Source organism: Leucopleurus acutus (assembly GCF_964270905.1).
Source record: "Leucopleurus acutus genome assembly, chromosome: 12".
Taxonomy (NCBI): Eukaryota; Metazoa; Chordata; class Mammalia; order Artiodactyla; family Delphinidae; genus Leucopleurus; species Leucopleurus acutus.
In genome coordinates, this window is record NC_139154.1 from 40,297,589 (window position 1) to 40,321,917 (window position 24,329).

At 37.3% G+C, this 24,329-nt stretch overlaps 2 protein-coding genes across 2 annotated transcripts in view; one reads left to right on the top strand and one right to left on the bottom strand.

Annotated features, from left to right (window-relative positions):
• SMC6 (structural maintenance of chromosomes 6) overlaps positions 1-1,471 on the bottom strand; it is a 71,462-nt gene extending 69,991 nt beyond the window's left edge. Inside the window, exon 1 of the mRNA XM_082851825.1 lies at positions 1,312-1,471. The gene's annotated coding sequence lies outside the window, so the exon portion shown is untranslated. The remainder of the gene's footprint in view (positions 1-1,311) is intronic.
• A 393-nt stretch (positions 1,472-1,864) lies between these two features.
• Positions 1,865-24,329, top strand: part of GEN1 (GEN1 Holliday junction 5' flap endonuclease) — a gene marked incomplete at its 3' end in the record, with an annotated part of 28,539 nt that continues 6,074 nt past the window's right edge. Inside the window, exons 1-10 of the mRNA XM_082851253.1 lie at positions 1,865-2,049; positions 10,740-10,932; positions 11,618-11,804; positions 16,692-16,868; positions 17,979-18,089; positions 20,371-20,444; positions 21,785-21,876; positions 23,198-23,348; positions 23,652-23,688; positions 23,779-23,859. Of these exons, the coding sequence (XP_082707379.1) occupies positions 10,772-10,932; positions 11,618-11,804; positions 16,692-16,868; positions 17,979-18,089; positions 20,371-20,444; positions 21,785-21,876; positions 23,198-23,348; positions 23,652-23,688; positions 23,779-23,859 (1,071 nt within the window). The 5' untranslated portion in view covers positions 1,865-2,049; positions 10,740-10,771. The remainder of the gene's footprint in view (positions 2,050-10,739; positions 10,933-11,617; positions 11,805-16,691; positions 16,869-17,978; positions 18,090-20,370; positions 20,445-21,784; positions 21,877-23,197; positions 23,349-23,651; positions 23,689-23,778; positions 23,860-24,329) is intronic.

Here is a 24,329-nt window from a genome sequence, read left to right on the forward strand (position 1 = left end):
CAGGCTCAATTCTAAATACTTCATACTAATTATAGACAGGTACAGAGATAAAACTCTAACTCTCTCTCTCTATCCCCCCACCCTCACATATTTAAGAATCCTGTGAGTTAGGGACCATGTTATTTTCTCCAATTACAGAAAAGGAACTGATATTTGCAGAGGTGGTACCGACTTGTCGGGGGTCACATTAACACTGGTTCTGTCTTGCACAAAAACATGTTTTTTAAGCAATATTCTGGTAATCTCCAAACTTTTTTGTACTTACAGCCATTCAAGGAAAAAAAAAAACAACACAACTGTAAATACACATTCTCATAGGAAATTATTACTCTGCATATTTCACACAGTAAAAGAACGAGATAAAGTAAATCTAAGTAGTTCCAATATGGTCCCTCTCCACTCATGCACCCATGGAACTCTCTGCAAGCAAGTGTATGTGCCAGTGAACATTTTAAAAGACTACATAGCAGCCGTCTAAAAGCCGTCAGCGAATTTGGACTCTTTTTCTTTTGAATATACATTCCAGAGTAGCTTGTCTTCAAAACACTCGCTTGTAATCGTCTCCTCATGAAATATACAGAGCAGTAAGCACTCACATAAGTTCTGTCTTCAGGGTTTAAACAGCAAATAGTTGCTCTTTCTAGGAATTATCCCAGGATCCTCTCAAGCCCTTTCTCTACCCTTGAGTCCTGTGTTCCGCAATTCCCAATAGTGATTCTTCTCCAGCTCATCTCCACGAGAAAATCAGGGAGAAGAAATAACATCATAAAACCTCCAAACATCATAATTTAATTCTTCCAGGTACAGAAGAGTTTGCGTTCTCATGAAACTGGCATTTTAGCAACAAATCCAATTTAAGTAATATTTACATACATCTCTTAAACATTCTTAAGTTGCTACTTGCGAGGTACCATCAAACGGGTGATAAAAGCCCGATTCCCGAACCCAACCTCACCCCCCGACCCTTATACCCCCCAAGCCCCTCGTCAAAGCCTAAAGGGCCGTTTTGGGCCGCGCGCCGGGTCCCGCAGCCCGAGCCGGCATTGGCAAGCCTCGCCGCCAGAGCCGCTCGAGGGCGGAGCCCAGCGGACACACGGGCAAGTTTCCCGCGGCTGAGGGGACCTGTGCCGCCTGCGGAGAGGGCGAGAAGATCCCCGCCGGCCGTGGGCCGGGCCGCCCGGGCCCCCTAGACACTGCCGCAGCTCCGCTGACCCGGCCGCCACCAGGTAGGCTGGGGGCGCCAGCTACGAGTGCGGTGGAGGGGCATGGACCCGCAGCAAGGGAGAGCGACGGCGCGCGCCCTCACCCTACCTCGAACAAGTCGAAGTCTCCCGAAGGAACCTGACCGGCGGGGCGGCCGTGGCGCAACAGGACGCTAAAGCCACCCGAGGGGCGTCTCGGCGTCGGCCGGCCGCCGTCGGCCCGCGGGGTTCTGCGCGCCCACAGCGGGAGAAGGCAGCAGCCCGGCCGCCCCGGCGCCCACCGCGGGACACTCCGCGCCTGCGCCCCGCCCCCCCTCCCGCCGGGACTCCGCCCGCGCGTGCGCGGTTCGGGGTTTTCGCGCCACTGGAGTCTAAGAGGGGCCGGAAGTGCCCCTGGGCGGAGGGAGAAAGCTTGTAGAAGCTTAGGGCTCGGCGATAGCGGGACGCGGGGAGCGGGGCGGGTGATTTGCCTAAGTGAAAGTGAAGAAAGCTCGGAGCCCCAGGACTACAGTTCCACCCATGCGTACAGCGAACGGCTGGGAGCCCGAGAAGCCGAGCGTACGGCCGCGGTCGCGGAAAGGAGACAGTCACTTCCCGGAAGAGGCGGGGCCATGGGCGAGAAGGCACCGAATTCGAAGTGTTCCCCAGGAGCTTTCCGGGGCAGGGTGCTAGGCGCCAAACGGTCGACTTTGCTTGGGGAAGGAAAGAGAAAGTCTTTCCTTTTCTTTTTCTTATTTTTTGAGAAGAGAAAATTTAGAAACTTGTAGACAGCAGTAGTTAAGATTCAGGCCAAACTGGTAAATCACGGAAGGGCGTCTTTCAAAACCAAGGAGGAAGGGTTGTCCCGGTAAGTCCCGTAGAACGGTGGAGAGACGGCACCGCCCGGGTCCGTCCACTGGCTCCTTTGCAGTCTGGGTTGGGGGCGAGCTCTGTGTTTGTGTCCCTGTCGCACCCGCCCCCTCCTCCCAAAAGGCTCCCTTTGGGTCCAGGAGGACAGCAGTCCGAAGCTCCCGGCCGGATTCAGCCCTGCTTTCCGAGCCCGGAGTCTCCCAGTCCCTGCGGTTCGCCCCGGCGCGTGGGAGCTGTCCGCCGCGGCTCCGCGCTCTGGCGGCCGTGCCGAGGCCGCTGGGTCCCGAATGTCCTTCTCCCGGGCACCGTGGGGTACACTCCCACGCCTGGTTCAAGGCCATCCTGGGCGAGCCTTCCCTGATCCTCTTGGGCACACTTGGGTGTTCCTCTTTTTTGGTGTTAACTTTGTGTTTTGGAAATACTTCCATTATAGCAGTTATCTTAAGGCATTGTGGTTGTTTATTTACAATCTTTCTTTCCGCTGGCGCGTGCCTACATTACAAACCCTCTCAATAAACATCGGAACTAAAGAAGTTTAAGGTCCTTGGCTTAGCTTTCAGCGCTTTCTCAACCCGACATTAAGCTACCGCCTCTGTCTTTACACAGCTCTTCACGTGGCAGCCCTTCACGTAATATACTTTCTATACCCCAAAATCTTCCTTTCTAGATGGAAAAAAGGGGTATTTACTGCTAACCCAGAACACCCCCGAAGAAATTGATGTCAAACTTCTGGTCTCCAGTAAGGAAATTCCTACCCTTTTACTTCTAAAGATGATCAAGTATATGTTCCTTTCCTGGCCTTTGCCATGATACACATATGACATAGTCGAAATAGGTGAAAACACTACGACATCTGGCCCAAGTGGTCCTTGTGGATAAAAGATGGGAAGCACAGCTGGGAGGTCTCTGCTTATATGTCACTTCCTTTAAGAAGTCTTCCTTGATGCCCTACACTAGGTAGGATACCTTCTTTAGCTCTATTTACTCCTGTAGTTCTCTAGCCTTACTTCTGTGCCTGTACTTGTCACATTGTTATAATTCCCTTTTTATCTCTAATCTCACCTAACCATGGTCCTTAAATGCAGGGCTTGATCTTTCAGTATTGTATCTCCAGCACCAAGAAGAATTCTGGTAAATAGTAGGCATTTAATAAATATTTATTAATAACAAGTAATTTAAGCCTGTGTTATATTATTCTTCAAAGTTTAAGCTAAATTCATATGAAAATAAAACTGAAGAAATAATAAACACAGCATTAATTACTGAAATTATGTGGTAAGTCCTATACAATACAATCCTGAATTGAAATAAGCTTTATACAGTTTACCTAACTTTATATGAAATAGAGTCATCTGCATGGGAATTGGGAAATTTAAAGTAGTTCCTGCTTTATTGTTAAAAAAATTTGTTTCTAATGTTTCTGCTTAAAACTGAAATAAAACTGGAAAGCTGTTAGTTTAATAAAATGTATATTTTTGCATATCAAACCATTTACCTCTTTTATGTTCTTTAAATTTGATTCATTAGTGGAATTAGCAAGGTTCTGTGCTTTTCTCACCTCATTCAGTTTTATAATTAACCAATAAAGCTTATTAGCTTTTAAGGAAGTTTTAGGAGCATAAATTGATTTATGGGTACCATATGGTTACATCAAAGGATTTGGTTTTGTTTTAACCTGAAGGGGATTCTTAAGCTCTTTTTTTAAACTAGAAATTCATGTTCTTTCTACCAAGAAATAATATCTGAAATAGAGTGATTTGTTTTTAATACCAAGCTATCAGAATTGTTGATGAGATTCGAAAGATATCAGAATCTTGTAATTCATTTGGTTTAATACCTCTCATTTTGTAGATGGCTTAAATGTCCTCCCAAGGTTGTACAGCTAGTCAGTGTATATCCAAGATCAAAATTTTAGGTTTTCTATCCCAAGTCCAATGCCCTTTCACTAAAGCATATAAATTGAAGCCACTAGTAGGCTATAAAGTTATTTGCTGTGGGTTGTTCTGACTTCGTTGATTCACATAAGTATTCTTGCATCACATTAGTTCTTAGGAACTATATTAGGAGACTTTTTAAAATATATGTAATATACATTGATTGCATGAGCAGATTGATGTCAATGAAATCATTACGTTATGAAAGATAGGAGAAGAGACTCACCAAATCTTACATCATAAAAAATTTCAAATTTCACCTATTAAAATAAAAATGGAAGATAAAATTATACACAGTTTGGGGTGAGCTTGCTATGTGTAGTATTTTTAAATTTTACTTAATGCTGAGCTATTTTCAAGCAGCCTTTTCAGGTTGATCATGACCTCATGCAAGAACCATCTGTTCTATCTTTGAGTGTAGTTGTACTTGAATATCTTAAAAGTTGTTGCATTCTGTCCCCTTTGGGAACTTTAAATGCTTTTACAGTCTTACCATTGCTACTTAATATCACTTCAAAGGAAGGGCTGGTGCAAAGAAAGTGACAAGGAATGGGAAATAATAGATCGTGGAAATAGACATTTTAGATTAAGTGCATCCTTAAAACATGTTATGGGGAGTTCCCTGGTGGCCTCGTAGTTAGGATTCTGGGCTTTCACTGCCGTGGCCCAGGTTCAGTCCTTTAGTGGAAAACTGAGATCCCACAAGCCACACAGCACAGCCAAAAAAACCAAACACACACATGGTGTAATTTTTCATAAGATATTTCACATAATTTTACCCTTTCAGAACTATTGAGGTATTTGTTTAATATTCTGCTTTTACAAGTGATTTTCAAAAGGAGCACAAAGACCTTAGGTTGTAGATCTATTGAAGATAATCCTAAAATAGTATTTTAAAAGAATGCATTACATTTAGAATGCTTTGTAATTTTACATTAATATTTTTTGCATTTTACAACTGACTATAAGATAGCACCATAAATGAAGTAAATTAACTGGTAACAAACAGAAGTTATGTCACCCTTAAGGAAATTCACTGTCCATTACCAGAGAGATGAAGATTTTTAAATATGTTTTAGATTTTTAAATAATATCATTGTGGCTTCTATGGGGAGGATGATTGCGTGGGTGGCAAAAAGTGGAAGCAGAGAGGCCAGTTAGCAGACTTCAGGCACTAGAAGAGTATCTTTAGAAACGGGGATTTAGGATGTGTTTTGGAGACAGGGGACTTGTTGATCAAGTTGCTGTGAGAGAGTGAAGTAAAGAGAACAATCAAGTATGACTGCTAGGTTTCTGGCCTGAGCAACTGGATATTTGGCAATGACTAGGGATAGAACAGTTTTGAGGAGAGATGGTGGAATCAAGAATTACATGCATATTATGCATCTATGTAAAGTAGGAGATTAGATGTTCTTATCAAGAATTCGGAGAAGTTGTCAGATGATGAGGGATAAATATTAAAGGGAACGTGAAGAGAAGTTTCTTCATTATAGAGTACTCAAAGGAGACTCACCTCTCTGACTCTAAAAATAATCTTCCTGTGAGTCTTTCTGTTAACTTTCTAGTTCTTATGCCTGCCACCAATCCTTTAAATAGTGTTGCTTGGCATAGTTCTAATCTATTATTTTTTAGTTAAGACTATATAAAGTCTTGCAGTTATTCAAGAAGGTCTAATGGAAATTCATTAACGGTAAGTTACCAAGAGAAAGAAAAAAAAAAAAAGACTCATTGGGGCATGTTAGAGACAGAGGCTAGCTCCTAAAAATTGTCCCTTGGGTCCTATCATTCAGAGAAAACAGTGGAGAAAAGCACGTTTCACAATAGCAGCAATTCTTTCATGGTTATGAAAGAAACATAGCAGAGCATTACTACTTTATAGGAATATGCTTGGGGGACACGAGAGATTTTTTTTTTTTTTTTTTTTTTTTTTTTGCGGTACACAGGCCTCTCACTGTTGTGGCCTCTCCCATTGTGGAGCACAGGCTCCGGGCGCGCAGGCTCAGCGGCCATGGCTCACGGGCCCAGCTGCTCCGCGGCATGTGGGATCCTCCCGGACCGGGGCACGAACCCGTGTCCCCTGCATCGGCAGGTGGACTCTCAACCACTGCACCACCAGGGAAGCCCCGACACGAGAGATTTTTAACCTTTTTCAAATGCATTTCAGTAGATATATTGGGACTCTAGGTCAAGGTACCAAAGTAGTTTAAAAAGGAATTGGATGAAGGTGGTCAGAGGTACAAACTTCCAGTTATAAAATAAATAAGTACTAAGGGTGTCGTGTACAGCATGATTAATATCATTAACATTGCTGTATGTTATATGTGAAAGTTGTTAGGAGAGCAAATCCTGAGTTCGCAACACAAGGAAAACATTTTTAAATTTTGTATCTTTATGGGATGATGGATGTGGTAAACTTACTGTAATCATTTCATGATGTACTTAAGTTAAATCATTATGTTGTACAACTGAACCTTAAGCAGTGCTGTATGTCAGTTGTATCTCATTAAAACTGGAAGAAAAAAATATGGTGACCAGGAAGACTGTCAATGAAAGAGACTTTTTTTTCCTAGAAAATGTCACATAACTAAGGAAAGTGGAGAAGAGAAAACCTTAGCTCAGAGTAATTTTTACTTTCTGGGACCTAAATGATAATTTTGTTACAGACCTTTTTTTCTTTTTGCCTGCGTTTTTCATACTAGTTGTGTTTAAGCAGCCGTTGTTACAGCTTTGTAGTCTTTGCTCATATTATAATAAAGGAATAGCCAAAATAGATGTCCTAGGTACATATCTTTTCAGCTGCCAGTGCTAGTTGTTCTGTAACATAACCACAGATGCTCATTCTTTTTTATTTATTTGTTTGTTTATTTATTTATTTATGTCTGCATTGGCTCTTTGTTGCTGCATGCGGGCTTTCTCTAGTTGTAGTGAGCAGGGGGCTACTCTTCGTTGTGGTGCGTGGTCTTCTCATTACGGTGGCTTCTCTTGTGGTGGAGCATGGGCTCTAGGTGCGTGGGCTTCAGTAGTTGTGGCACATGGGCTCAGTAGTTGTGGCTTGCGGGCTTTAGAACGCAGGCTCAGTGGTTGTGGCACACGGGCTTAGTTGCTCCGCGGCATGTGGGATCTTCCCGGACCTCGAACCTGTGTCCCCTGCATTGGCAGGCGGATTCTTTACCACTGCGCCACCAGGGAAGTCCTGGGATGCTCATTCTTTAAACCAGGTTTATTTCTGACAAAAGAAATTAAAACAACATGAATAAGTTTTAAATGTAATGATCATATTATATTAAAGACATTACTTATGGACTTAGTTAAAAGCCCTCTTTGTCTTGCTTAAGGGATCCAATCTGTGGGAATCTTAAAATATTAATAGAATCAGTTTTGGGTTTATTTTTATTTTTCCAGGCATGGCTGCCCCAGTGAATAATATATTCCGTTAAGATCCTTAAAAATGTTCCAAATGTGCTTGAAATAGAGGACTACAGTTTTTTGTTTGTTTGTTTTGCGGTATGCGGGCCTCTCACTGTTGTGGCCTCTCCCGTTGCGGAGCACAGGCTCCGGACGCACAGGCTCAGCGGCCATGATTCACAGGCCCAGCCACTCTGCGGCATGTGGGAACTTCCCGGACCGGGGCACGAACCCGTGTCCCCTACTTCGGCAGGCGGACTCTCAACCACTGCGCCACCAGGGAAGCCCAGAGGACTACAATTTTTAAGATTGAGTCTACCTCTTAGTGTTTCTCCAATTTTTTTTTTTCCATCACCCTCAGAAGGAATACAATGTACATCACAGTCCTATACATAAATATGTGTTTGTGTGTGCCATGGTAACACTGCACCATGCAACAGTCTTTATTCTTACTATTCACTTATATATGTGTAGTCAGCTTATGTAATGAAGCATTAGAGACATGGTAGGAAGGATTGAACTTTAGACATGGAAGGGCCAGAGAAAAGATGCGCCTTGCCTAAGACCACAGAACTCATTCCTAGGCAGAAAAAATGAATCTCTTATCCTTAAAATAACATACTGAAATCATATTTGCTATTCAGGTACTCATGAATATGTAGAACATTGCTTTTTAATTGACCCATGAACTGTGTCCATATTTCATTACTTAATATTTAGGCAAGACATAAACCATCTAAAGATTTCTAGTTTATTTGCCCAACCCTTTATAGATAGGGCCACATTCTTTAGCTTTTTTTTTTAATTTGAAAAGTAATACAAGCATATAGTTATTTTAAAAAATAAACAACACAAAGAGTAATTTTCCACATCTCTCAACTTAAGTCATCCCTAATAAATAACCTATTTTGTACCTGTTTTCATTTCAGAACTTGGAGATTATTTCATCAGTTCAGATAGATGCATCCATTTTTATTTGCTGCATCATCTATTCCATTGTTTGAATATACCATAATTTGCTTAAAGATATGTCTGTTGTGCTCATTTGGTTCTTCCCAGTGTCTATTATAAACAGTGTTACAATGAATATAAATCTGTAAGCACTTAAGAGCATATCTTAAAGTAAATTCCTAGGAGAGCTATTGCTAAATCAGGAAGATACCTGCATTTAAAAATTTGACAGCTAGCGTCAGGGTCAAATTTAAATGAACCAAGATCAGTTATGATAACGTTCCTCCAGAGAGAAGTTGCTTAATTTCCTTCAGTAGCAACGCATTCCAGTATCCAGAGTGAGTCACAAATAAAAGGAAAGCACAATTATCAATAAGAACTTCCCCCTCAAACTTTCTATTTCTGAATTTTATATGTTGTGGTGGTTAACACTTTATTTTTTTCTTTTCTTTTAAATTTATTTATTTACTTATTTTTGGCGGCGCTTTCTCTAGTTGCAGCAAGCAGGGGCTACTCTTCATTGCCGTGCGCGGGCTTCCCACTGCTGTGGCTTCTCTCGTTGCGGAGCACGGGCTCTAGAGTGCAGCCTCAGTAGTTGCGGCGCACGGGCTTAGTTGCTCCGCGGCGTGTGGGATCTTCCCGGACCAGGGCTCGAACCCGTGTCCCCTGCATTGGCAGGCGGATTCTTAACCACTGCGCCACCAGAGAAGTCCTAGTGGTTAACACTTTAAAAGGTTTGTTTCCCTTCATAATAATGCCTTAGAGAATACATGTGCCCCCAGCTCTTTTTCCAAAATTTACTACAACTTTTCACTAACAAAGAGGTAAAATCTTGACTCTGAATCCATGTCACAGTGCCACCCACGTTCAATCTGTGGGCCTTCTTGATGTGCAATAGACTATAGTAGCACTGGAACCACCATTACTACCTAATGCTTTCTTCCCTGTATTTAAATCTATAATTTTCCTTCTAAAGTGACATATCGGCAAATATTTGTGCAGCTTTTCATAAAAATGAGTGCACAAAGTACTACTTAGAGTTACACTGACCACGTTTAAAATTAAGATTCAGAAAAGCTCCGAGAAAATGACAGATAGCCACATTTCCAGCATTTATTTTCTTTGTAGCCATGTACAATTTGAAAACATTTGCTTTTACTATGGACCCTGTTAAAGGAACAGACAATACAGTTACATTTTATTTAGAATGGCTTTACATTGTGGTGATAGCTTTTTGTCTTAATATGTCTTGTATCCTACCTTGTGTTTGTAGAGTGAATTAAGGTCATTATTCAGATGATACATAGTCAGACATTTACATAGACTGAATCTTCAATGCAAATGCTACATAATATTTTTTATCAAATAATAACAAAGGAAAAGAAAAACAGCTATAGATGTTTAATAAGGAAAAACTGGCGTATAGAAAATACCAAAGCAGGTTACAATAGCAGGGTTTAAGCAAATTTTGTTTTTAAAATGTCATGTACATAGAAAAGAGTTTAACATCAGTTTTCTTTGGATAGTGGAACTATAGGTGATTTTAAAATATTTTTCTTTTAAAAGATTTTTTATTTTCCCACAGTGAACATGCATGACCTTGCAATTTAAAAAGCCAATGCTCTTTAAAAGAAAATAATAATAATGTATTCCTTCAACTCTTCCTTTTCTATCTCCCCCCCCACTTTTCCATCAGTTTTCCTTCCTTAATCTTTTGTGTTTTTTTGTCTGTTTGTGTGTTTGCATTCTTCCTTGCTTTTGTCTTTTTGTTTTTCCTGATTATGATAGAGGACTAGTCCTATTCTCTCTTTAGGTATGTAAATCAAGGAGTGAATTCTCAAGAAGACAAATATGCATTACCACATCTGTGGATTTTCTACCCGTCTCTGCATTTGTTAGCTCTTATTAGGTGGGAGAAGCCAATTACCACCTTTTGAGATGGAGGTAATTTTTCCTTTTATTTTCCAAATTTCATGCAATACTAGTGTGACCATGTGAAAAATTTTATTCACAGCCACTGCTAAAGACTGCGTGGAAAAGAGGAAAGAATGAGGAGGGACAAGGCAGCCATTGACGCTGGTTACATTAGGTTTAAAAATAACTATTTTTCAGTACTATAGGGAAACATATTTGGTGACATGAGTGAATTTTAAGGACAAGTTCAGCATGCTATAATCTGTTAATAACTTTTCATCTGTTAGTTGTGTCAGTGTTTTTGAAGCCACTAAGTGTATTACCACCATTTTTAATGTTTCAGGTGTTCTTGATTCATTCCGAAGAGCTGACCAGTGGAAGAAATAAGAATACTCTTATTTATGAATCACCCCACAGTAGCTCAAAATACACTGTTTGAATTTCTGTTCTGAGCTTCTATGTCTTTTAACAATCTTTTGAAAAGGGTGCCTCAAATAACAGCAGATAATCACCAGGATGGGAGTGAATGACTTGTGGCAGATTCTGGAGCCTGTTAAACAACACGTCCACTTGCACAGTCTTGGTGGGAAAACCATTGCGGTTGATCTGAGTCTCTGGGTATGTGAAGCACAGACAGTCAAAAAAATGATTGGGACGGTCATGAAGCCCCACCTCAGGTAGAGTAAACGTGCGCAGAATATAAATAGATGATTGCATAAGCAGTGGATGTCTTGGTTTTGTTTCCACTTCATTTCTTTTGTTGTTGCTGTTTTACATTTTGAGATTTTAAAATGTATTAACGTGTCTCGATCTGCCATCTCCATATTGATAACACAATTTGTACATCGTACCCTTTGAGCTTCAGACTCGTAATACTTGGCTGCCTATTTAACATATCCGCAAGGATGCTTCGATGACTAAAAGCCAGAAATTTGGGAGCCATTCTCCCCCTGTTTTGTCCTCCACACATCCAATCCATCAGAAGTCTTGCCAGTTCTACTTCCAGAATATATCCTGCGTTCACAGACTTCTCTCGATGTCCAGAAGCACTGCCTCAGTGGATGCCAATATCTCTTATCTGCCCTGCTGAGATGAAATCTTCGCTAGTTTCCCTCCCTCCTCTCTTGGCCTCCTCCTCCAAACCAGCTTCCACATAGCAATTAGAATAATCATAAATCTTCTTTGCTAAAAGACACACAGTGGTCTCTCAGTCCAGTCTACTTAAAATAAAATCTTAACAAATAAAATGTTATTGCATATAACATTTTTTATATTAATGTTCTTGCCATTATGTCATACTGCTATGTTGACTTCTGCTATCAATATATGATGATTAATGTATTATTAACTTCTATATTTCAGGAACCTATTTTTTCGTATCTCATATTTAACGCTAATGGATGTAAAACTGGTGTTCGTTATGGAAGGGGAACCCCCAAAGCTGAAAGCTGATGTCATAAGTAAGAGGAATCAGATTCGGTATGGACCTTCGGCAAAAACATGGTCTCAGAAAACAGGGAGATCACATTTTAACTCAGTCTTAAAGGAGGTGAGCATTCAGATATGATCTAATAATTCTGATTTGAATTATAGAGTATACTTTACTCTGATAAAGTTTTCATTCAGTATCCTTAATACTTATTAACTTTACTGTGACTAGAAGGACAGTGTGAATAGAGAAGAGAGTTTAAGTTTTGGAGTGAAACTCACCTGCATTCAGATTCTGACTAGCCATTAGAAACTCTGAGACAGTGGGCAAGATTTTTAACCTGTCTGCCTTGTTTCGTACTCTGTAAAATAGGATAGTAATACTTTACAGGGATATGGTAAAAATTAGAGAAAATATATCTAAAACAACCGGTACATAGTCAGGACTTAATATGTAACATTTTATGACATCTTCAGCACTTAAAGAATTCCCAGGATAGAGGTCTCATTAATTCATACTTTACTCATTCAGGATTAAAGAGAGTTCATAGACAGAATACGTATTTGGCTTCCTTTAGGGCTTTGTAATTTTAAAAAGTACTCAGTTATATTTTAATATATTTATACGTTATAAAATATATACATATTTTTTATATTTTTATAAAAATTTAAAAAGAAGAGAAATCTATAATACAATAAAGTAAGTAAAACAATAGGAAGCTATTACTATTTTGTCTCTTTATTTTTTTATAAATTTATTTCTTTATTTTTAGCTGCGTTGGGTATTCGTTGCTGCGCGGGGGCTTTCTCTAGTTGCTGCGAGCTGGGACTACTCTTCCTTGCAGTGTGTGGGCTTCTCATTGCAGTGGCTTCTCTTGTGGAGCACGAGTTCTAGGCACACGGGCTTCAGTAGTTGTGGCTCGCGGGCTCTAGAGCACAGGCTCATTAGTTGTGGTGCACGGGCTTAGTTGCTCTGTGCCATGTGAGATCTTTCCCGACCAGGGCTCAAACCCGTGTCCCCTGCATTGGCAGGAGGATTCTTAACCACTGCGCCACCAGGGAAGTCCCCTGTCTCTTTTTTAAGGGTATATGTTTTTAAAAATTGCAGTAATCACGCACAAATAATTTTTATCTGGAGTTTTCACTTAACAGACCCATGTTTCCCTGTTGCCATATTCTATTCAAAATCATTACTTTAATGATGGTACAACATGTATGAAGGTATGAAATCATTCCCCATGATTGTATATTGTATTGTATACTGTTTGCTTTTTAGTTCTTCTCTATTATACAGGAAATTATGATGAACATTTTTTTGGAAGCATAGCTTTTTCTTGTGATTTTAAGATAAAATTACCCAAAGTGGGATTGATAGACCAAAGTTTTGGAGAGATTTTATAACTCTTGCCAATTACTTTCTACCAGTACAGATATGAAATAGGCAATTTCATTGCACCCACAGATTATTGGATATTAGGAGGTTTATCTTTGTACTATTTAGTATGGAAAATCGAAGACATTTCTTTGTTTATATAATACGTATAAATACATATAATACATATTTAATATGTATTGTTCTTTTAATGGTGAGGTTAAACATTTAACTTAGTTTTAGTCTCTCTCTGGGTAATGACCATCATATCCTTTCCCCACTTACCTTTTGAGGTTTTACTTTTTCTTTTGTTCATATTCTTTATATACTAAGGAAGTAAACCTTTTATCATATTTGCTTTGAGTTCCTATCCCTGTTTTTCTTTTTAATGTTGTTTAAAATTTTAATTTCTTTTAAAAGGTATTGCATAAATTAAAAAGCATTTTTCTCCAGAAATTCTATTTTCTATTTTTATGTGATTAAAAATAATAATTTTCAGTTAGTGACTATTCTACCTTAATGACTATCAATAATTGAAGAAAATATCTGTACTGAATTCTAATTATTTCTTGTGTAATCAGTTCCTGGAAATATCTATGGTTTACATACTTAAGGCATTAAATACCCAGTATAACGCAAAAAGATGTTTATGTTCTTTTGAGAAAATTGCTCTATGCCTATTTCTTTATTTCTCTAATTGTGGTGTTCTTAGGCATTCTGTATTGGTTCAGTGTTGCCTGCCCATTAATCATTATCATATTTCTGTACACTCAGTTACGAAGCCTTACATTCTCTAATCTACTGCCATTTTTAGTTACAAGCCTGAAAAGCACACATTAGTCCTCCAACACAACCTCCACCCCATGTGATAGAGACTTAGGGTAGAGAAAATTGCAACCAACCTCATCACAAATTCTGTGCTGGTTTTTGAAAAGAGTTGGAACAGAATCTGAAATGACTTTTAAACTCTTGTTGTTTTTTATGAAAGGATACTTTTTATGTATGGGTAAATTAGAAACAACTATGGTGTTGCGGTAAGGCAGCACCTATAACAAAACTGTCTCTCTAAAGTCACCCAGCCAGAGTTCTGAAAAGCACCTTTTTTTTTGACATAGTACTTTGTCCTTCTGAACCTTGTCCACCTTGGGCAACATCTGGCAGAGGTTTTTATTACATCATATAGCATGCAAACAATTAGTCAGTTAAAGCAAAAGAGATGATCTTTTTTCTGTCTCTAGAAACTAGGTAAATAGCCTATTTTCCTCACCATATCCAGTATTCCTCAGTGATAGAATGAGAGTATCACATATGACAAGAAAGAATGCACTAGGCTGTAAAGCTAAACTATAAGCTACTCAGCTGGGTTAAATTCATAACCCCAAGAAAACCGCAAATTGATATAAACATCCTGTACAGACATTTGACTTACTAAGAGCACTCCAACAACGGGCCCCTGTGTGGCTCCCCGTAATGTGAAAGTTTCATCGTATAGGGGAGGTGATAAGAAGTGAACTTTAAGGCATCAAGCCAAAATTGTGTAATAGCGTCTTCTTTGGAAGAGCTCATATTGGGAGGACCATCATGTGAGAAGGATTGCTGTAGTTTTACAGATATAAATGTTAATGTGATTAATTATTATTATGTCAAGATATTTCCAGACTCTTGAGATAATAGCATTGAACAAAACAATGAAAATTGCATATTCATTACTTTTAAAAGTACTTTTTAAATTAATTTTTTAATCGAATATAGATTACTTTTTAATTGACATTAAAATTTTTAGCTTTTCCATACAGAAAATTTTAAACGAATACAAAAGTAGCCCATCACCAATCTTTAACAATTATCAACTCTTGACCAATTTTGTTTCATCTATACTCCCACCCACTCCTCTACTCCCACATTTTTTTTTTTTAACATCTGTATTGGAGTATAATTGCTTTACAATGGTGTGTTATTTTCTGCTGTATAACAAAGTGAATCAGCTCTACATATACATATATCCCCATATCTCCTCCCTCTTGCATCTCCCTCCCACCCTCCCTATCCCACCCCTATAGGTGGTCACAAACCACTGAGCTGATCTCCCTGTGCTATGCGGCTGCTTCCCACTATCTATCTATTTTACATTTGGTAGTGTATATATGTCCATGCCACTGTCTCACTTGGTCCCAGCTTGCCCTTCCCACTCCCCGGGTCCTCAAGTCCATCCTCTACGTCTGCGTCTTTATTCCTGTCCTGCCCCTAGGTTCTTCAGAACCATTTCTTTTTTTTAGATTCCATATATATATGTTAGCATGCAGTGTTTGTTTTTCTCTTTCTGACTTACTTCACTCTGTATGACAGTCTCTAGGTCCATCCACTTTACTACAAATAACTCAATTTCGTTTCTTTTTATGGATGAGTAATATTCCATTGTATATATGTGCCACATCTTCTTGATACATTCATCTATCATTGGACACTTAGGTTGCTTCCATGTCCTGGCTATTGTAAATAGAGCTGCAGTGAACATTGTGGTACATGACTCTTTTTGAATTACGGTTTTCTCAGGGTATATGCCCAGTAGTGGGATTGCTGGGTTGTATGGTAGTTCTATTCTTTAAGGAACCTCCATACTGTTCTCCATATTGGCTGTGTCAATTTACATTCCCACCAACAGTGCAAGAGGGTTCCCTTTTCACCACACCCTCTCCAGCATTTATTGTTTGTAGATTTTTTGATGATGGCCATTCTGACTGGTGTGAGGTGATACCTCATTATAGTTTTTGTTTGTTTGTTTGTTTGTTTGCGGTACGCGGGCCTCTCACTGCTGTGGTCTCTCCCGTTGCGGAGCACAGGCTCCGGACGCGGAGGCTCAGCGGCCATGGCTCACGGGCCCAGCCGCTCCACGGCATGTGGGATCTTCCCAGACCGGGGCACGAACCCGTGTCCCCTGCGTCGGCAGGTGGACTCTCAACCACTGCGCCACCAGGGAAGCCCCTCATTATAGTTTTGATTTGCATTTCTCTAATGATTAGTGATGTTAAGCATCCTTTCATGTGTTTGTTGGCAATCTGTATATATTCTTTGGAGAAATGTCTATTTAGGTCTTATGCCCATTTTTGGATTGGATTATTTGTTTTTTTCATGAGCTGCATGAGCTGCTTGCAAATTTTGGAGATGAATCCTTTGTCAGCTGCTTCGTTTGCAAATATTTTCTCCCTTTCTGAGGGTTGTCTTTTCGTCTTGTTTTTGGTTTCCTTTGCTGTGCAAAAGCTTTTAAGTTTCATTAGGTCCCATTTGTTTAATTTTGTTTTTATTTCCATTTCTCTAGGAGGTCCTACATTATTCTGAAGCAAATCCCAGACATAATATTGTTTTAGTATTTCAGTACCTTTCTCTAAAAGATAGGGGCTCTTAAAAAATAAAAACATAACCACAATATAATTTTTATTATTGCATCTAAAAGTTGAATACTAATACTTTGCCATTAAGTATTCAGTGCTCAAGTTTCCAATTGTTTCTTAAATGTAATAAGTTTTAAAACACCTAAACAGCTACTATTAATATTTGTGATATAGAAGTAGGTCAAACACTGAAAAAAGCAGCAATACAAATGTTCTTATATTTGTTGCACCTACTTTGTCTTTTCAGTGTCGTGACATGCTGGAATGCTTAGGAATTCCCTGGGTCCAAGCTGCTGGAGAAGCTGAAGCCATGTGTGCTTACCTCAATGCCAGTGGTTACGTAGATGGCTGCCTCACCAACGATGGCGATGCTTTCCTTTATGGGGCCCAAACTGTTTATAGAAATTTCACTATGAATACCAAGGTATTTTTTCTTTCTCTTTTTCAGCATTTGTTTTACACACTACTTTTTTTCAAAGGATTAATTCTTGGCACTTAGCAATTGCTAAGTAAAATGTTTACTGTTACTAAAAATATCAGTGCCACATATTTCATTCTCTTTGAAATGTGGATTTCTCTCCTAAGGGCTTGACTTGTTTCGCAAGGTTTAATTCTAAATCAGTTTCAACTATATATTATAAAATTGCATACACTATGTATTGCCTTGACCCAGAATTTGCACTTTTAGTAAGCCTCAAAAACACCTCCAAATATGCAAGGAGAGATATACAAGGATGTTAACTGCAGCATTGTCACTAATTACAAAAATTTGGCAAACACCCAAATGCCCATTGATAGAGAATGGCTAAATACAGCCACAGTTCTCATGGAGGGAGGTAATACATGGGACATTTTGGTTGTAATTATTCAAGGTTGGGCAAGGGAGACTGTGGACCTTTGGTGGATTAGAGCCAGGGAGACTAAACCTCTTGCCAAAAAAATTCTGTTATCTTTCTGAAAATGCTCCCAGTATTCCCATTGAGAAGCACTGCCTTAGAGTCCGTCTAATGTAAGCAATCATTAAAAAGGTATGTATTATTGATATTAAAGATATCCAGTTATATTAGTGGGCAAGAAATATTGCAAAATAGTATTTTTATATAATCCTATTTTTACTTAAAAATAGAGTAATAAATATTTGTATGTATGTGTCAAAGAACATGTTTCTTAGAAGGATATGCCTGATGCCGTTAATGATAGTTAACTTCTGATGATGTAATTACAATAATATACAATTTCTATAATATACATTTTACAGTGCTTAATTGTACAAGATGAAAATCTACTTTTGTAGACACCAGAAAACAATAAAGAGGAAAAAATGACTACTATAGTTAATTTTTTAAAGCCATTTTTGAAACTATGACTTTATTTCCAGATATTGAAGTGTTAGATTTTATGAAGATTCTGGTGATCAGGATAATTTTAAACTTTTAGGAATAAACATTTAGAGACAGCTTTGACAAATTATTTTTTATAATGTTGTTTTTGTTTAGTTTTTTGAAGATGAAACTGAATCTGTTCTTTCTTCTAGGACCCACATGTTGACTGTTATACAATGTCATACATCAAGAGTAAACTAGGTTTGGATAGAAATGCTCTGGTTGGGCTAGCAATACTACTTGGCTGTGATTATCTTCCAAAGGTATGCTGAAATTGCCATATTTATTTACTATTCATAATGGGTTTTTTTGATACCTTACATGCTGCATAAATATGAATACAATATCATTTTATATAATTAAGAACCTAATTTAGAATATAGGTGTAATAAACTATTCAGTAACTAAAATAATCAGCATTTCAAGTGGCATTAAACAGCTTGCTCATCATGATACTGAATGTTATAAATGAGAATAGAATCATAACTAGTACCACAGCTTAAATCTCAGTAAACCGTTCCTCTAAGAGATTCACATTCACGTTTGACTATCCTTTTAGAGAAATGTAGGAATTACTCTTTCCTTGTCTTGTGCCAGTATTAGTTTCTATCACTGTTGTCTGAGTTTTGCATCTCCATTTTAGCTATTTGTGCACATGCTCAGTGTTATTGTTACTGTTGCTACTCAACATGATTATTGGGTTAAGCCATTCATCCTTCCATGCCTCTTAGCATTGCATTGAGTTTTGCTCATGAAAACCTTTTATTTTATATCTTAAGATACACAATATAGGGCTTCCCTGGTGGCGCAGTGGTTGAGAGTCCGCCTGCCGATGCAGGGGACACGGGTTCGTGCCCCAGTCCAGGAAGATCCCACATGCCGGGGAGCAGCTGGGCCCGTGAGCCATGGCCGCTGAGCCTGTGCTCCACAACTGGAGAGGCCACAACAGTGAGAGGCCTGCGTACCGAAAAAAAAAACAAAAAAAACAAGAACAAAAAAAAAGAGATACACAATATAGTTCTCTGTAACAGGTATAATAGGTGAGGGATGAATTAAGAATTACCATGATAACCACATTCATAAATATGATGTTTAAATATATAAAATGACTTGTATTGTATCTCCTACTATTTTTATATAGTCCTGTTATTATGTCCCTGCTGATCATCTTTGTATCCTTACTAAACCTCTCATTATACTATAGACTCTATCCCCAAGAGAAGTCTAAAGAAAGATGACATATAATTTTTTTTCACTAGAGCTTGGGAGAGGAAAAAATAGTAGGATAGTAAAATTATTAACTCTAATTTCTAATCTGTGTCACCAGTGACCAAATAGAGAAATCAACAATTTTTTTTAACTAGTAAAAAAAGAAAACAGGAGGAAAAGAACTTTTAAACAACATAGAAAATAATTATTTTAGTTCTCATTCTGAAATAGATTTGTTTCCCATATGTAATTGTATCATAATTAAAGTCTAAAAACAGCTCAGTGTTGAATATAAGAAAAACTTTGCAAACTTGAACTCACAGAAACCAATTTTAGCTGCAGTGGTATTATACACTAGCCTTACCTATTTTGATTTTTTGTTTCTTTGCAACCAAAACTGCTATCTATTTATATCATTGTACTTATTGATCTTTAAGACTCTACTATCATGATTTGCTTAAAAAAATTTAATATATAACTAAATGCTAATACATGAAGGGTGACATACAAAATATCCAGCAACTGTTTTACTAAAGACATAGGCTGTAGAGATGGAAAATGCTTCTGGATACCCTCTGTTGTGCTATGTGTTACCCTTTTAGCTGAATCCTGAGTGTAGGTGGGTTGGAAAGGGAATTCATTTTAAGGGGGAGACCCCTTTGCTGGCAGGCACTCAGGGTACATGGGCATTGGCTATTTACTAACAAGTTTAGAAGTATTTTAACACTGGTATGTCTCTCCTGATGCATATCGGCTAAAGAACAGCCTTGCTTACAAAGACATATTAATAAACTGTTATAGGAACTGGAAGACTCAATGTAAACCAGAAATTGTCATGTGAATATACATTTATTTATATATTTTTTGTGTAGGAAACTTAATGCTTATTTTAATTTTCTTAAGTTATTAATTTCAAGAGGTAACTTGTTCTCTTTGGTTGTTTGGATCTTTAAATATTATATGTTCATATAATCAAATGAACATGCCTTTTCCTGATTACAAATATAACAGAAAGTTAGGTCAAATTAAAATACTATCAAAATAATTAACATAGAAAATGAAAGCCCTCTAAAATTCTGTTCCTCCCTCTCCTAAAATAAACAGTCCGTGGTTTTTTTGTTTGCATAAGTTAACAATATAATTGTTATTTAACTTACAAACCTAAATCATACTGTATGCTATTCTGCAATTTTCATTTTACACGTAACAATGTGTCTTGCACACAGTTACCTCATTCTTTGAGCTACACAATCTTACATTGAATGGACATCTCACCCTTCATTTATCTATTCCCTAGTGATTAACGTTTGAACTTCTTTTCCCACTTTCTGAAAGGGAGTCCCTGGAGTTGGAAAAGAGCAAGCATTAAAACTTATAAAGATTTTGAAAGGACAAAGTTTACTTCAGAGGTAACTAAAAATTACTTTTTCTTGTGACATTAGTCTTTTATTCTTGTTGAACTTAATAGTGAATACAAAAAGTATTGTGCTTTCCAAAAAAAGGTTTTGTATTTTTGAGATGATCTGTATTTTTATTTTAAATCAGTTATTTTATTTATTCAGAAGTTTTCCAAAGAAAGCTGAAAAGTGTATGTCCTAAGCCATATTTTGTTTTTTTCAATATTATTAGCTCATTACAAACACAAGTAGTAAGATATCAAATGCGTTTATTTATAACCATGGGCATTTGCCACAGGCTATTTTAGACTATTTCATCAACAAATAAAGATAAACTAACATTAAATTAATTTTATATTTTAAATTACTTTTTATATAAATACTTTCATACTATATTTTTCTATAAATGAAATGCCTGACATGTTGCAAATATTTAATAACACTTGATCAAAAATTTTTCTTGACTGCCCTTTGTTCTATAGCCACAAATTTAGTAATACGTTAATTCTAATGAATTAACTGTACAATCTGAGGATTCAAGACAGTCAGGATACAGAGTATATTACAGTTTACAAACTGTGCTATTTAGTTTTGAAAGCATGTCAGTTATATTTACTTGATGAGGGCAAAGTTTTATAAAAATTAATATTTATGATGATAAAGTATAGAATGAATAAAAAGGAAAGGAACTAGGACTCTGGGAGACTTAAAATAGTCCTTGCCTCCAGTAGTTATGAGATAGTGAGTACATGAAAGGAAACATTAAGTGGTAGAAATGAAGAAGGGGTGACCATGAGAAAGATTTCAAATAGCCATGTTCTTTCTTTTAGTGCTTCTCTTTCAGCTGTAAAGCTACTGATAGATCTAAGACTTTAATAAACTCCTTATTAACATCAGTGATTACTGTTTTCCAAAGCAAAAAAGCAAAGGTATACTTTGGCTTGGGGGTGAGTTAAGGAATCATTTGGGAATTGTGAAGAATAAAATAAAAAAGGAAAAGCAAGCAAATGTGGCACCTGGCTAACTACAAATCATTCTTATTGAGACAGTTTCAGCAAATATGTACTTTTGGCAACATTTTATAAAATGTTTGCCTTCACGCTTGAAAATAATGAGATTACATTTTGTTATAATTATCTGTCATTACAATTTTTATTAATTTAGACTAAACTTCCCCCTAGTTATTTTTAATTTTTTATGTTTTTATGTCCCCAGACTGGGACAGCAACTTTACCGCCAAAGGAAAAATAAGTAGGCAGGTGGAAAGGAACGGAATAGCCTGATATTTGAGAACATGGCATTTTGGTGACCTTATTATTTATTTATTTTTTTAATACCATTTTCTTTTAAAGGTTTAATCAGTGGAATGAAAAATTTTGTTACTCTAATTCACAACCAGCAGTTGTTAGCAAACTGGCTCATTGCTCTGTATGTTCCCATCCAGGTAAGCAGACATAGGGAATGATACCTCTAGAATATTATTGTCTGATACCTACGTTTTCATCTTTGTTCTTATAGTACGTTTTACATACCTACCTTCCTTACCAGATTGGGAACCCTTAGTGTCAGGAGTTGTGTCACATACACACAGTAGGCACTTGATAAGTATTTATTGAATGAAATAACGTGATTTAAATGATAAATATAGGATATGTGCAGTTTCGAACTATGTTATCAGATTACTTTGATCCTAAAATTATGTTTTCAATATAGAAATCCATTTTAAGGAAAAAAATTGTACTGATAAATCTTAGGGAAAAATGGAAGTGAAATCATTTGCTTATGTATCAGTGATTTATATTCATATATTTAAAGAATTCTTAACTGTCCTATAGTGCATTTTTATTGTGTGTGAAGATAGTGACTTAAAACTAATTTCTAATACATGTTCACTGTTAAGTAGCTTGGACCCTGTTCATTAGTCTTGATAAAAATATGATGTCCCTGACATGTACTGGGTTAAAAAGGCCTTTTGCTCTCAGGAGAGATTAAGAGATCATGTTAGCTCATCTTTTAAAAGAAATTCTGCTTTATCTATTTGTCTTAATATGTTTTCATTAGCCTTTTAAAATGATAGATGAAACCATGGAAGAAATCAATGTTTTTATAGATAAAAGACCATTCTGTAGTTTTTTTGGTACCTTATAAATGACGATTTAGGTCATATCAGTTATGTAGGTTCTTTGTGTTCTCAAAAGTGTTGAAGGTAGTCATGCTTTCCTTTTACTGGGCACTAGGACCCCACACCCAGGCCACAATCAGAATTTATGTTCCAAGCATAGTTTAAAAATAGCTATATAGTAACTGAGAGCTAGCCACTAGCAGAGGTAATTAACTGCTCTATTCTTTTCATATTCTTATTAAAGAAACCATTTCATGAATTATTCTATTAACTAAATAATGTTTTACTAATAATGTCCTTTTTTCTTGTATGTAGCTACCACATACACCACAGTTTTCCATTTGAGATTATTATAAATGTATAATTTCATATTACAAATTAACACTTTCAGACAGAAGGGTAATTTACAGAAAAAAAATAGTGTCATGTGATAGTAATAGCTAAAGATCTACTTTATCGTAAGAATTATTATTGTGTTCATTACTCTATTGGGCCTAAATGTATTGAAACCCTTCTATATGCTAGGCATTGTGCTAGGCAGTATTTGTTTTTGAAAATTTGGATAAGGGCAAAAAAAAAAAAATGTACATAGAAGGTAACTCTAAAAAGCAGTGAAAATCATACTTTTTGTGTCTTCATGAAGGTTCACCTAAGGATCATGAACGTAATGGATGCAAATTATGTAAAACTGATCGATATTGCGAGCCACATGATTATGAATACTGTTGTCCTTGTGAGTGGCACCGAACAGAACATGAGAGACAACTAAATGCAGTGGAAAACAGTATTAGGAAGTAAGTTTTTTGTGCTCATTGTTTCCTGATGTGGCCTATTTATACACCTGTGGTTGAATTATTTCCGCATAACTTTCCCCCATGTAGGTTAATAACGTTTCACAAAATCCTTTTCTAGATTCTGTTCAAAAACTGGGCTATCTTAGAAGATAGTAATTTAATAATGTTTCATCGAGAAGCTTGATGACTAGGATACTATACAAGGACACTTTCCATTAAATGAGAAGAGATTAAATGGATGATTTTAGAGTCTATCTAAAATTGCCTGATTGTATTAATAACATGTATATAACTTATTTTCAGGAAAGCTTGCAGTTGTCAGGGATTCCCATTCCATGAGGTAATGAGTAATAATTCAACCATGTGTTTATCTCAGAAGCTTTTTTTAAAAGTTTGACATGTCAGTTGCTATTCTCTGTTCTCTTGCTAGGTTATTCAAGAATTCCTTTTGAACAAGGATAAATTGGTGATGGCAATCAGGTACCAAAGACCTGATTTATTATTGTTTCAGGTATCTGAAAATAAACTCTTATTTTACAGTGTGAAGTTGGATACTAGGAAGATAAGAAGGGGTAATCACTTTGACTGATCTGAGAGGAGTTTGAAATAGATGGCTCTTGAGTGCACATGTGTTTTTCAGCATTTATATCTAATCTTCATTCCTTTGCCACACAGTAACTATACTTTGCAGCCCATAAGACAAATCACAATTATGCTGTTCTTTACAAGACACCTTAAAGACCATGTACAGATGTACTGTATTCAGGGATATGTTGGGGGAGAGATGCTAATAACCAGAGAATGTAAATTGTTATTGTATATTATTATGGAAGGCAGTATAGTTTACAAGTGCATTGGGATTTGTAATCAGTGACCTAAATTTAAATTTGGACAGTCCGTCGCTTACCATGTGACCCTGGATATGTGTTTTCCTCAAAATAGAAATAATATTACTTATCCTGTGAAGTCACTATGCAGATT